General features: G+C 57.3%; 1 protein-coding gene across 1 annotated transcript in view; it reads right to left on the bottom strand.

The window, feature by feature from the left end:
• Positions 1–13,711, bottom strand: part of TMEM132D (transmembrane protein 132D) — a 547,747-nt gene that overhangs the window by 5,521 nt on the left and 528,515 nt on the right. The window contains exons 6-7 of the mRNA XM_088019389.1: positions 4,429–4,634; positions 2,112–2,388 (exon numbers count right to left, since the gene is read on the bottom strand). Of these exons, the coding sequence (XP_087875515.1) occupies positions 2,112–2,388; positions 4,429–4,634 (483 nt within the window). The remainder of the gene's footprint in view (positions 1–2,111; positions 2,389–4,428; positions 4,635–13,711) is intronic.

Here is a 13,711-nt window from a genome sequence, read left to right on the forward strand (position 1 = left end):
GCCGGCTTCATGGTGCTCGCGCTGCACAATCATTTTCTATTACATGTGCATGTGCATCAAATAATTGGTTTAAGAAACTTCACAGCAGCAAGGAAAAACTGATTTTGATGTGCTAGTTACGTATTTACGTGTTTCTTTCTTACACATGTGTGTGACTGAGAGGAGACTGTTGGCCCATGTGTCACCTGAGTCATCCCGTGTGTCACGACAGCTCACATTCCATACCTCGGGCAACACGAGCGTTTGGGAGATCAGCTTGCGTCCCCAGTAAACAGAGCTGTGAGTCTCCACCACCGGAGCCAACATCACAGTCTCGTTTCTCCCGCAGACACCACGGTCCTGCGGAAACGAAGCCTACGCCCCATTTAGACCCTGCAGAGGGGGTCCTGGTTTTGTGGAACCCCGTGTCCTACTCACCCCTCACTCAAGTTTGAAGAGTGAACTTTGCTCCCCGCGAACCCTCAGCCTCAACCCTGGATGACACAGCTTCCAGCTTCTTTTAACTCACGTTCCTGACACGCTTCTCTCTGCGAGGTGGTGCTATTTATGAAGATGTATGTTCAGATGACAGTTTTCCCAGGACCCCTGAAATTCGTGTATTGAGCTCCATAATTCTATCCAAATACCACCTTCGGTCTCTAAGTCTGGTTTGGACAATTTGAATGGCTGTGAATATGAGTTATGAGTCCCCAGGAGGAAGTGGACAAGCGAATTTATAGCTCAGGAGGACTCAGTGGGAATAAAGGAAAGGGTCTCAAGACTGTGCCCCACCCGGACGGTGTCTGTGTTGAATGCACGGGAAGCCCGGACTTGCGCCACTGCCTTGGTGCTTACACCACCACATAGGGACAGTGGCTAATGCCGCCGCTCCTGGTTCCAGGCCCCGGGTGTCAGTTTGGCCTGGGGACAGGGGGTAGGAACTTCGCTCTTTGGTTTAGGTCTTTCAACTAAAAGTCAATCATAGAGGTTTCGAGCTCCTGTCTAGGGGGCAGATAGCTTTTGTTTGACGTAAACAAAACTTTAAAATGGAATTAATGGCCACCCTGAAAAAAAAAAATCAGAGGATTTCATACAAAAAGATTTCTCGCTTTTCTGGAAAAGTCGCAACATCTGGCCGTGCTGTATTCGCATTTCCTTCGGCAGCCCCGCCCTCGCCACACTCCTCACTGGCCCCTAACGTGTTCCCAGCACTTGGGGCCCAAGTGAGCTGCTGTCTTTCAACTCACGCCCAGGCAGCTTTGCTCACTGTCACCTTCTCCGGTCTTTGAGATCATTGGAGCAAGTGACCCCTGGGTCACTTCAAACCTGTCTATTTGCCTCCTTGAGTAAAACGATCTCTTTTAGATACCAGCCAATTTTCCAGAGCGGATATGCTTTAAATCTTGCATAATCAACACTTTCACTGACGAGGTTCCTCGTGCACAGCTGTGTCAGAAACCCCACTGACAGGCTAGTAGCCCGATTAGGGGCAGCTGCTGAACCATCATATTGTTCTCAGATGGGAGGTAGACGACTAAACCCAGGGGACCTCCCGGGACAGTGTTTTGGGGGAGTGTTTGTTCCAAAACATCCATGTTGCATCCTGGTCCTGCCCCATCCAGTCCTGGCTGCAGGTGCCCCCAAGACCGTGAAGGGCATAATAACTGTTCCTCTCCTCAGCTCGTTTCTGAGACACCCTAGTTTTCACTGGGCCTGGGGTGGGACTGGAGGCGGCATGGCATCACGGCGGGATGGAATGCTGTGACACAGGACGATGGTCAGTGGGGTGGAGGGCTCAGCGAGAAGCGCGGGCCATGCCCATGCCCACGGCTCCCATGAGGCCAGCTCACGCCCACAGCCTTCTCCCCACGACGGTAACACCCAGCATGGCGTAGAGACAGTGTCCTGGGGTCTCAAACACGACCCACCCAGAGGAGCCATCCAGTGTTTGTCAAATGCAAGCAATAAGTGAGGAACTCTAAGACTCTTGTCACCTCCTTACACCACTTATATTATTTAGGTGACAATTTGGTTCGCTCTAGAAATAGATGTCCTAAGTAATGACAAACAATTCTCATCTGGGCAGAGAAGAGGCAGGGATACAGAGGGTACTTGCGCTGGGGGTTGCTTACCTGAATGGTGGTCATCCCAAGCTCCTGGCCGATCAGGACTTGTCCCCCCTGCAGCTTGGCGATGCGGGGCTCCTCCACCTGCATGAAGTCATTCACCAGCTCCGTGATGTCCACCTGCCAGTCTGAGCCCAGCAAGTGGGCCAGGTGCCCGCCCCGGTCCGCCGCCTCGGCCACGAACTGCGTCAAGACCCGCACCATGGCGTGCTGGTACTGGAGCGTGCAGCCGCGACCCCCCCTCCTCTCGTCATCTTCCTCTTCCTCGCTGTCCCGAGCCGGCCTGCCAAACGGTCAGGTCAGGTTAGCGGGTACTGACTTGGGCCAACGGCAGGGGCTGCAAAGGGGAGCAGGCAGTGAGCCCAGCCTGGTGGGGCTCAGACAGAACCCAGGTGACAGATACCCCGAACGCCTGACCATCAGAAGGGGCTGGTGTGGTCAGCAGAGATCCGAGGTGTCCCCAGTGAGCCCCGCCTCCCAGAGCGCACTGGGCGGAGTCCCCTCCGTTTGAGTGCGAGCTGCTCCTAGGAACCTCCTTACAGTGGAAGATTATAGCCAAAGTTAGGGGATGTCACTTCCAGCATGCGGCTTTAAAAGAGACTGTGCCATCTGTCTTGCTTGGTAGTCTTCCCTTGGTTCTTCTCTTGCTTGCTCTGAGGAAGGAAGCTGCACATTGTGAGCAGCCCTGTCGGGCTAGCCACATGCCAGAGCAAGGGCCGGCGAGGAGCCGGGAGCCGCCGTTCCATAGCCCGTGAGCAACCACGGCTGCTGACCACCACGTGGGCTGGGAGGCAGGGCCCTCCACACCCCGAGCTCCAGCCGACACCTCGACTGCCATCTGTGAGAGACCCCGCTAAGCCAAGCCTGCACTCCTGATCCGGAGACACTGTGAGATCATACGCCTCTGCTTCAAGCCCTGAGGTTTGGGGACTTCTCATCAAACCGTGCAGCACGGGTAACTAATCTGATAGGGCTGCGGGTGACCGCAATAGCCCCATAAACCGGCACGCAAGCGGTGGGTATCAAACTCAAGGTAACGTGACAGTAAGCACAGAAAGGACTGGGATGGTTTGGCTCGGGGACAGATGTTGGCTGCCCTCCACAGGTCTGATGCCTCCGCCCAGCCATCTCTTTCTGGTGCAGCGTGGTCTCCATCCGAGCATCAGCCCAGGTCTTTGGCTGGATCTGAGCTGGACAGCGTGATACTGAGATGTGCCACGATCACACTCAGCCAGTCTTCTGGCGTGTCCTCCCGGTGGCTGCCCACCTCGCAGCATCAATAACCTCTCCTAACCACACCCTGCCAGCTCCGTGGCATGGACCCTGAGGCCAGGGAGAGGGTCCCGCCAGCTCCGCGGCACGGACCCCGCGGCCGGGGAGAGGGTCACTGCTGAAACCATCTTCCCGCCTGCCTTCTCGAAGCTGTCCCCTCCCCCAGGGCACAGGAACTAACTGGGGTGGAGATCCAAGGGCAGGAACAGAAAGGGCATCCCTCAGAGGACACCAGCTGTCCTCCCTACCGAGCACAGACACCTGGAGTGCTCCCTTCTCTAATTCCGTGTATGCTCACTTTCAACTTTCTGCAGGTGGCTGGCATGCCAGCCCTTGGTCACAAGTTTCTCTGAGACGACAGAGTCTCTGAACAAAGAGCCTGACCTCTTGCTACTCTCCTGATACCTGGTGAGCTGTGTGGATAAAGGACATCTGTCCCTCTACCAGACGCCTTAGGGTAAAGGACCAGGCACAGGGAGACACGCTTCTGACTTCATCTCCCCGAGACCAAGCAATCTCAGAGCTTCTGGGCTGGGGGCACCGAGAGGCTGCCCAGGTCAGCCAGAGTCTGCTCCCAGGTCTCTCTGGGGGACCTCTGTCGTTCGTGCCTTCCCAGAGTCAACTGGCCCCCTCTGGTATCGATCCATTGGTTCAGGCGGGGTTGACCTCTTCCGGGTGCTCTGATTCCGGGCAGGGGATTGTGCTGAAGGCTCATCGGACAGACCGTGTGCTCTATGTCCTCTCTACAGTACTGCTCCGGGGACAGGCACACAGCCCGAGGGGAGGCCAGCGTAACTCCAGGATCTCTGCAGGAACCACTGGGAAGGACAGGATGCACTTCCTGCGAGTCTGGAACTGCAGGAGAGAAGCCTGGTGGAGAGTGAGGCCAACACATGGCAAACCAGCCCCGAGCCGGGGACAGAGTCCTGAGGGTGCCGTTTGAATCCCTGGATCCAGTCATGCCTGAAATCAGCTACCTGCAAGTGTCTGTTTTTAGTGGAAGCGTATTTGACTCGGGTCTCTGAGAGGGAGTCGTGACTAGCACACCCACCTTTTATTGGAGACAATGGGCACCCTCCAGCCCTTGATCTGGTTGAGCTCGGTGTCTGAGACCTCGATCTGCAGTGGGAGCCGGGGCACCCAGACGGTCATCTCCAAGGAGCTGCTCAGGTGCTGGTAGGTGAAGTTCACCACCACGTCCACCTTGCCTTTCATTTCCTTCCCATTGACGAAGACGTAGTCACATCTGTCAGACACCTGGGAGGAGGAGGGGCGGGAGGCAGTGAGATCTTACCGTACCCCACCACCGCGGAAACAGCCGAGAAGGTGGAGGAGGCGAGGTGAAGTGCCCTCGCTCTTTGAAGCATGAGCCCTGCAGTGGACGCTGTTCTCTGCTTTTGGCTGCAGCAGATGCTGTGGGGGTCTGACCACTCCCCCCGGGGACCCCTTCTTCCAGTCTGCATGCAGAACCACCCCCCAGGCACCATAGGCATGCAGCTGACCTCTCCTGCTGCACCTCTGGCAGACGGCCCATAGGTGTTGGGAGCCGTGCCCTCAGCCACTGGGTGCTGCGTGCTGCCCACCCACCCCCTAGCCTGCTGCCCTCTGGTTTTTCTGGAGGAGGGACACTGTGTGCACAGCCACCACCCTGAGGGCCTCCTGCAGGCAGACCGAGGCTAGTTTCACGAAAACTACCCTGCTCAGTTCCCCTCATCGGTGTGTCCTGTGCTCTTTTGCTCCCATACAGATTTCTGCAGAGAACCTCCCACCTTAGTTGTGGGGGCGGATGTGACCCGTACTCTTCACGGTTCCTTACTGAATCCCATGGGATATCTCCCCACTTGCCCAGTAGGGGCACTACCCCCTGCTGGTGTCTCTTCCTTCCCTGCTTCCTGTCCTGCCCCCTCTCCCTCACTCTGCCTCCTGGAGCCCCTCCCCGGTTAAATCCGTATCCCAGGCTCTGTGCCCCAGACGGAGACGTGGGCACATGTGAGCTCATGCCGTCCACCGGGCAGCCTGAGACCGGGCTCTCCCCCAGGAAGGGGCAGAGCCACAGTCGGGTGCTGGGGGTGCAGCTCTGCGGTCCACATTCTCAGCTCCTGCCCTGTACAAGACTTCTCCTCTCTGCTGGCATCTGAGAGAAGAACCAAGACCTCTTGTCTTTGTTTTCCAGCAATCCGGGGGCCTTCCTTCTCTCCTGAACCAGACCTGGGGACACGTGCTAGGCTGATTCATGGCCCCAAAGATGTCAGGTCCCGAGTCTCTGGAACCTGTCAATGTGACCTTTTTTGGCAAAAGGGACTTTGCAGATGGGGTTCAGTTAAGGATGTTGACCTGGCCGGATTATCGAGGGTTGTCTGGGTGAGCCCCCAGGGTCATCTAAGCGACCTCACAAGAGAGAAGTGGAAGGAGATCGGTGGCTGCAGCAGAGGAAGGCCACCCAAGCGGGATGTCACTCTGTGGGCTCTGGCAACGCAGAACAGGACGAAGGCACCTCCAGAAGCTCAATAAAGCAAGGACATGCCTCCCCCTGGAGCCTCGGGAGGGAGTGCAGCCTGCGCACCTCTGGTCCTCGGGCTGCCCAAACTGCTTCCCAACACCTGACCTCCAGAACGTGCCATGTGGAGCCCAGGCATGTGCTGGTGTGTTGCGGAGGGCCTCGGACACGGACACAAGCCTGAAGTGAGCGTGGAGGGAGCACCTGCGTTGACTGAGCGCTTACCATGTGCCCGGACCAGCAGCTGAGCGCAGCACATGTGGTCTCAGCACGCACAAGCACCCAGGAGGCAGGGGAGTTTTGTCCCGGGTTTATGGATGGTCAGCCTGAGGCCCCAAGATGTTCAGTAATGCTTCCCAGGGACACACAGCTAGAAACACAAAGCCCAGACCCCTGGCCAGGCCACCCCAGCTGTCTCCTCCTGCAGGTGCAGCATCTCTGACTGAATGGTCCTCGCGGGCTGGATTCGTAAAGGATGCACACCTCCCCCCAGCACTTGGAGGGGCGTGAAGAAAGCAAAGCAGAAATTATCACATTGTTCCCACATCATAAAAAGCATTTCCAACAAAGGCCCCTTTCATCTCCGCGATTAGGCAGGCGGGATACAAAACACACAAAGGGGCGCAGAGAGGTTCGGAGTCTGGGGATGATCAGGAATGACTCTGGAGAGAAACGTGGACACAGGTCCATTGATGAGTCGGAGGAGGTTGTCATCCTAAATATCTGCCAATAGCAAAAGTACTTAAGTCTGATGGAAAGGCCGGATGGAATGGCTCAGGAGGCTTTGTCGCCATTGTGGCCTGGCCGCAATGCTCCTTGCCGTGGGCCTGCAATCTCAGGCTTTTTCTTTTTCAAGTCTTCCAGCAAATCAGGCTGATTGTCACAGATGAGCTGACTGGAGGAGGGAGGGGGAGGAGGGGGAGGAGGGAGGGAGGTGGGGCTTGTAAGACCAGTTTTCAGGGCCATGGGCTGTTTCAGGGATGTAACTTTCTGGCCTCTCGGTGGAGGAGGTGTTCTAGGAGAAGAAGGTGGGAGAGCGTCTTAGGCGCGCCTGCCACCCCAAGCCCCCCGTGGAACACAGAGCAGAGGAGGTACTGGGGTAGATTATGAATACAGAGCTAAGTCTTCATGTTGTGTTACATTTTGCTTTGCTTTGAAGCTCAGTATTTATTCCTCTAAGCAATAAGAAGAAGAGGGAGCGAGACATTGCTAAAAGGATGGAGGGAAGGCAGGACTTCACACTTAAGCAGTGTCCTTTGAGAGGCAGGTAGAGCCTCGGCACCTGGGGCGGGAACTGCGATACTGGGGCTGAGGGCGGGGTGCTGAGGTAGAGGTATGGCCGTGTGTGCACGCGTGTCCGTGTGCATGTGTGGTCTGTGCATGTGTGTGCATGTGTGGGTCTACCTATGCATGTGTTTGTGTGCGTGCATGTGTGTGCGTGTGCGAGCATGAAGTGTTCATGACAAGTAATAAAAGCACAAACTGTATCTGACTGCAGGGTCTGTGAATCTCCACCCCTACACTTCTCTGGGTTTCCGCGCACGGCCGGGGTCTGCACATGGCAGGGAGCACGACGGCTTGCCAGCAGCATCTGGCCCTAGTTCGGGTGCATAGTGGGACTGTCCTAGCTCATGTGTTGTTGGACGGGGAGGGGACCATCTTGAGAATAAGTTGTGAGCTGGAGCCACGTGTCACCTCCTCGTGGCAACACTTCATTACCCAAGAGGGACCTTCCAGGGCTCCCCATCCCTCTCTGTGGTGCTAACAGTGCTGGGAGCCCAGCAGCCCACGCCCCTGAGCTCAGAGCGCCACCCCCCCCACCCCCCGCCGCCAAGCCGCGGAGACAGGTGGCGGGCGGCCCGGGTGGCAAGCTCAGCTGTCTTGTGTGAAGTCACTGATAACCTTGGGTTACGTTCCTTCACGTCAGCCAAGCTATCCCCACCTGGCCACGTGCACAGACACGTCCTGATGCCTGCATTAGTAGAGAAAGAATGCACCAAATTCACAGATTTCATGGGCTGCAGCAGAGTGAATGAGACATATGACAGATGAAATAATGAGGGGGGTTGCTGGGAAGATCCTAATTCCTGAAAACACAAAATGAGCCAGGAATGTAACTGGGGTCTGCCCTGGGGGCCAGAGGTCTCGGTTATAAGCAAGCACCTTTCCATAATGCCCAACTTAGGGGACCCCCTTCCCCAGCACTGCCTCAAGCTGATGGCTTTCTAATGATGGAAACGGCGTGCAAAGGAAGCAAATGAAAATCAGGGAGGAATGACCTGCGGCCTAGCAGGCTTCACCTTGGAGGAAGCTTTGGAGAGGTTGGAGGGGATCCGAGGAGGGAGGAGATCCCACACAGGAAGGACTCTGGCGGTGAATGAAAGGGGGTGTCCTGAGCCTCTGTGCTGGAGAGTTGGGGGGCATGACACGTGCCTGGGCATCCCAATGCTCATAATCGCATGGTTTCGGGATCCAGCACCACTGGGCCTTGCTTGTTGCCATTTTCACAGGGGGAGGGGACTTCAGCCTGGGGGTGTCAGAGATCTTTCTCTGCCTATGACTCAGCTCGGGCTGCAAGTCGGGGGGCTGATGCCCTGCTGGCTCTCCCCAACCCTCGTTGCTTCCAAGTGTGGTCCAGCCTGTCTGTAGGAAGCAGAAAAGGGGGGGGGGACTGTGGTGTGAGAGAGGGAGGGAGATTCACGTGGCAGATGACATTCAGTTAAAGATTTTGAGATGAGATTGTCCTGGATTTGGGGGCAGGCCGCAAATGGAGTCGGCGTCTTGTAACGGAGATGCAGAGGGAGACCCGCCAGGCAGAAGAGGAGGGAGCCACGTGGAGGTGAGGCCGACGCGCAGGGACGTGGCCACAGCGGCAGGAGGGCTGACTGTCAGCAGCGCCTCCAAGGGGCGGGAACAGCTCCTCCCTGGGGCCCCTGAGAGGAATCACTCAGGTTTCTGGCCTCCAGAGCCGTAAGGAAAGCATTCCTGTTGCTTTAAGGCAGCAAACTCCTGGTCATTTGTCACAGTGGCCACCGGAGACTAGCACGCCACCTGGGCATAGCTCTCCCTGCGACATCCCCCGATCACAGGCCTGAGCTCTGGCGCGTTCCTCACTGAGCCTCCTGCATGAGGGGCCGGCCCACGCTCGGTCCAGGCAACCTCACTGCAAGGCTGGGCCCACCCTGAGTTGGGAAGACACCCGCTGGGTCCCCCCAGAGCCCACGTGGGTCCACCCGCATCCCGTGGTCCCCACAACAGCCAGATGGGCGGGACTCATCCCATCCCCGGACCCCCACCTTCCCCTCCCTCTCCCTGACTGTCGCCAGAGGGATGGACGCACCGATCGGTCCAGGTGAGTGGACAAGACCTGCCCGTGCCTTCCGAACAACGCTGAACGGTGCTGAAGGTGTGAGGGAACCCTCTGGGGGGACGCGCCCCTCTTTCAGACTCCCCTTCCAGCCACAGCCGCGCTGTGCTGCCAGGAGGATATCGTCAGCAACACCGACTCCCCTGTGCACAACCCATCACTTGTGTGAATTTATGCCACTCCTCTCTTCTGTTTGAGTGCGGTAAGAATTCAGATCTTATTTAAATATCATCAACGTTCACGGTAAAATTTATGTTCTTCTGATGTTTCTCTTTCATTTTTTCCCCCTAAGAGCTAGACGTAAGGATGCTAAAATTCTACCCCTCCACCCAGATTTGGCAAAAGTAAACAGCCTACAGGGATATTTGCATCCAATTCTCAAGCTAGGTATTAACGTGTTTGAGATTAGTCTTTATCCTGGACAAAAATCATACCGTTAATAATAGTGGTAGCAACGGACACAGTGTCTAATGTTTACTGAGTGTTTGTTATACGCAAGGCACCTATGCTGAGCATCTAATACCTAATTCCACGCAATCCTCCACATACGTCTATTGGGTAGTACTACTGTCCCATGTTCCACAGGAGAAACTGAGGCACAGTGTCCCATAGCCACGAGGGACGTGTTCCACTGGGCTAGCAGAGCACAAGACAACTTTACCTAGCTTGCCAGGCGAGGCTAATTTATCGGGAGGCAACCGACCTCACTGGTGTCTGTTAACGGGAAGGAGACAGGCTTCCGCCAAGGGAGAAGCAAGTGTCCAGTGAGCACACGGAGGACAAAGAGCCGTGGCAGTCAGCGCGCAGAGGGAGTGAGCTGACTGCGCATCACACGGCCCTGACAGGGGCTCACCTGCCTGCCCCCCACGTCCCTCTGTGGAAGCCGTGGCTCCCAGGACCTCAGGATGGGGCTGGATTTGCAGACAGGGCCTCCAGAGAGGTGCTGATGTGAAGATGTGGCCTTTCATCAGGAGCAGGACACGCAGAGGCCCAGGGGTGCTCCCACGCGGAGGGAAGACCATGTGTGGGGCACAGGGAGGAGGCGGCGGTCCCCAAGGACAGCGGCCTCAGGAGAAAGCCGGCACCCCGACCTTGCACTTCCAACCCCAGAATCGTAGGAAAATCAACGTCTGCCGTGTAGCGCACCCCCCGCGGCTCAGGTACCTCCTCACACGGCCCGCGCCGATCCCTACAGCCTGTTTCCCACCGCGGGAGGCACCACGGTTCAGGGGCCACGTGGCGCCCAGTGGGGCTTCACACGGCGGCAGTGAGAGTGGGCGCCCGGGACCGACTCCCTCCCAGGGCTTCCACGCAGGGACCTGTGATCCCCAACAGTCACCCAGCACGGCGGGGTTCTCACGAGGCCCCCTGTGCAGAGCAGGAAACTGAGGCACCGTGTGATCAGGTGACCAGATTGGGTCTGCGTGGCTGGAAAGCACTGGGATTTGCACGCGGCACATCTTGGCCCTCTTGTGACACCACGCAGTGTGACTGGGGAACTCTCTGGGGAGCAGACCCCAAGACAGAAGGTCCACCAGGTAGCAGCATCTGCGGAGGGAGCAGGAAGGGGCACAGGACAGGCGGGGGGGCTCTCCGGTCCGGTGCGGACGTGGTGGCACCCCTCCCGGCTGTAGTGAGGGCCCAGGGCCAGGGACAGCTACCCAGGAGAGGAGCCATGTGTGGGTGCAAGGAGCTGGGGCCTCATGCCACCGCCTGCGTCATCCGCCAGCCGGGGCTGCAGAGGAAGGCCACAGCTCAGCTCGGAACCGAGGCGACCCAGGGAGCTCCACCGTCCGCACTCCTGGGCAGAGCCGAGAGCCCCTTCCGGAGGAGCATCCGAGTGGCACCCCCCCAGCCCCACGTGGGACGCTTATCTATGACACCAAACACAGATATTCTGGTATTTTTGGAATCATCTGTGTGCGATAGCCTAATTTTCCCTCTAAAACCCTAAATTTAAGTTCCCAGGAGGCTCTGTTATTTTAAAACCCAAACCAAGCCTTTTTGCAGGAGCCTACGTTCTGCTTGCAGTGTTTCCCTGGGTCAGAAGGAATCAGGCGCTCAGGGAATGCTCTCTTGTCTTTGTTCTCAACATGGCCCAGCATGTGGCCAGTGCCGTGGGCTCAGGGCCCACGCCACAGTGGGCGGGCCGGAGCCGTGCGCACGGAGACTGTCGCGCATCTCCTTCTGGGGCAGCTGGAGAAATAGCTCCGCGTTAATCACATGCAGACACACACGGATAAAAACACGGACACGGAGGGAAAACCAGACTCCTTGGGAAAAGCGCCTCTAGGAGGACTGACTTCTGTTCTGCCACCGGCTGTTGAATTCTGCGCCCCCACCCCGCGCTCAGCTTTCCTTAAAATACCTTCTCCCGGTCCTCGGAAGCTAGCAGCCCGCTCTGGAAACTACAGAGTGTGCATCTCTCTCTCCCTTCCCTTTTGGATGGCAAGCTGTTCTTGACCCTGGTCTTGGGGCAGCCAAGGTTAGGACGAAGCGGACGCGTGCTTCACATTCAGAGGGACCCGCCCCAGCGGAGCAGAGACCTGTGCCGGGGGACATTGTGTTCATAATTCTGGTGCCGCCTTGCCTTTGTTCTCGCAGGTCCGGGGAAGGGGGGCGGGCAGGTGCTGCATCATGCTGCCTCCACGGAGGATGCCTGCCCTGCCGAGTTACCTGCCGCCCTCTGAGTGCGGGGGAGCCTGCTGAGGCTCTGCTGCTCATTCCTCGGCCTCGGGGAGCCCATCCTGACTAACTGGCATGGTAGGGAAGACCTGTCTCGGATCCACAGCATCCTCCGTGCCTGAAACAGTGCCTGGCGTCCAGTGGGCGCACCACAAAGAGCCGTTGAATGAACAGAGGTGAGAACCACTTTGCACCAAGTCCTGACATTGCCTCCAGGACGGCACCAAATTTCCTAAGCCCGCTGTTCCAACCCATCAGCCACTGTACCCACATCGTTCGGCAGATATTCTGCGACGCTCCCTTTACAATCCTGAAATGGGATTCACAGATAATGGAACCCACCTACAAGACATTTTATTACAATTAATATCCCTAACCGGATATAAAGTAAACGTGAATATAACGGAATGATGCATATTTCAAAGGGCAGCTTCTTGCGCACGACTCACCAGGACACGCAGTGAAGCTCCTCTCCCCACCCACAAAAGGCAGAGGCTCCCAGGGCGTGGGCACAGAGGGGCGGCCGCTGTGGCTCAGCGCCATGCCTGGTGAGGAGACTTCCCCAGGTGGGGGACAGCTCCTGGTAAAGTCACCAACAAACACAAAATATTCCTTCCATTTACCCTGCATTGGCATTCCTGAAAAATCCAGTGTTCTGTGTATTAAGCTATGGTCCTCATAAGGGCCCCTGTTCCCTAGAAGGACATTTAAGTGTTGTGAGGGACGTGGGACACTTGTTTACAGTGTGGGGCTGTCGGGGACAACACACTAGGACATTCAGCGCCTCTGACTTTTGCCCACGGAGCACACAAGACAACGCAGCGCTCCCACACTTTGGCCGCCCCCCCCAGCAGGCACGTCCCTGTGGCCATCCATGGCTCTCGACTGGACATTTTATCCTTAGACTGGCCCCTGCTGGGTCCTCGGGGGGCACTCAGTGAGCGGGATGCATCAGCCTCTGCTGCCCAGGCCCCAGCGCCCCCGGGGAGGACACAGGCCGACGTGTGAGCTGGAGGAGAACCATCTGCTTGCTGTTGGCTCGCGGGCAGAGGAGCCAACAAGGGTGAAATGTCTTCACACAGACTTGGGGGGCAGCTGGCCAGGCCTTCTGCTTTGTGTCAGGGAAAGGAGGAAGCAGCAGCTTCTGGGAGCTGCAGAGACACCCACATCGCTCTTCCACGCGGCGAGCGTGGGCTTTCCTATTAATGGCTCTCCTCTCCTTAGTCCCCTTCCAGACCTGCTGCCCCGGCGCCTGTGACCAGCATACACCAGCCACAACCAAGAGGCGTGCCTGCCCTCCTCCGAGCTGGCCACTCCGTCAGCCGTGGGATGTGGCCGGGGCCGGCGCCTGTGCAGGGTGTCCTGCTGCTGGAGGACGCCCCGGGCTTGAGCCAGACCCCTGCTGCAGCTGTTCCTCAGAGAGAAGGAGAGGGCGGAGGCATCCGTGCACATGGCACGCTTCCACCAGAGTCCTGCAGTGCACAACCTGTCCAACCACACACCGCGATTCTGGAAGACAGCTCTTGACTTTGTAACATGGAAAACAACACTAAATCATCACATCACCAGCCCCGTTGCCAAATGCATCATGGGCTCGTCTTACTCAGTTCCTTTCCTGGCGATGAGCCTTCCCTCCAGGCCTAGTGTGCTGGGTGCCCCCTGTGCCATCATTCCGGCAGCTGCAAAGCACGGGCTGTTCTGGGACTTCTATCTCAGGCTTTCCCAGTCAGGATTCACTGGCAAGTGGGACTGCCCACTCTTACTCTTGAGACCATCTGCCCGTCT

This window comes from Eumetopias jubatus, unplaced genomic scaffold, assembly GCF_037043125.1.
Source record: "Eumetopias jubatus isolate StellerSeaLion01/CBP00866 unplaced genomic scaffold, mEumJub1_p1.0 scaffold_16, whole genome shotgun sequence".
In the NCBI taxonomy this organism is placed as follows: domain Eukaryota; kingdom Metazoa; phylum Chordata; class Mammalia; order Carnivora; family Otariidae; genus Eumetopias; species Eumetopias jubatus.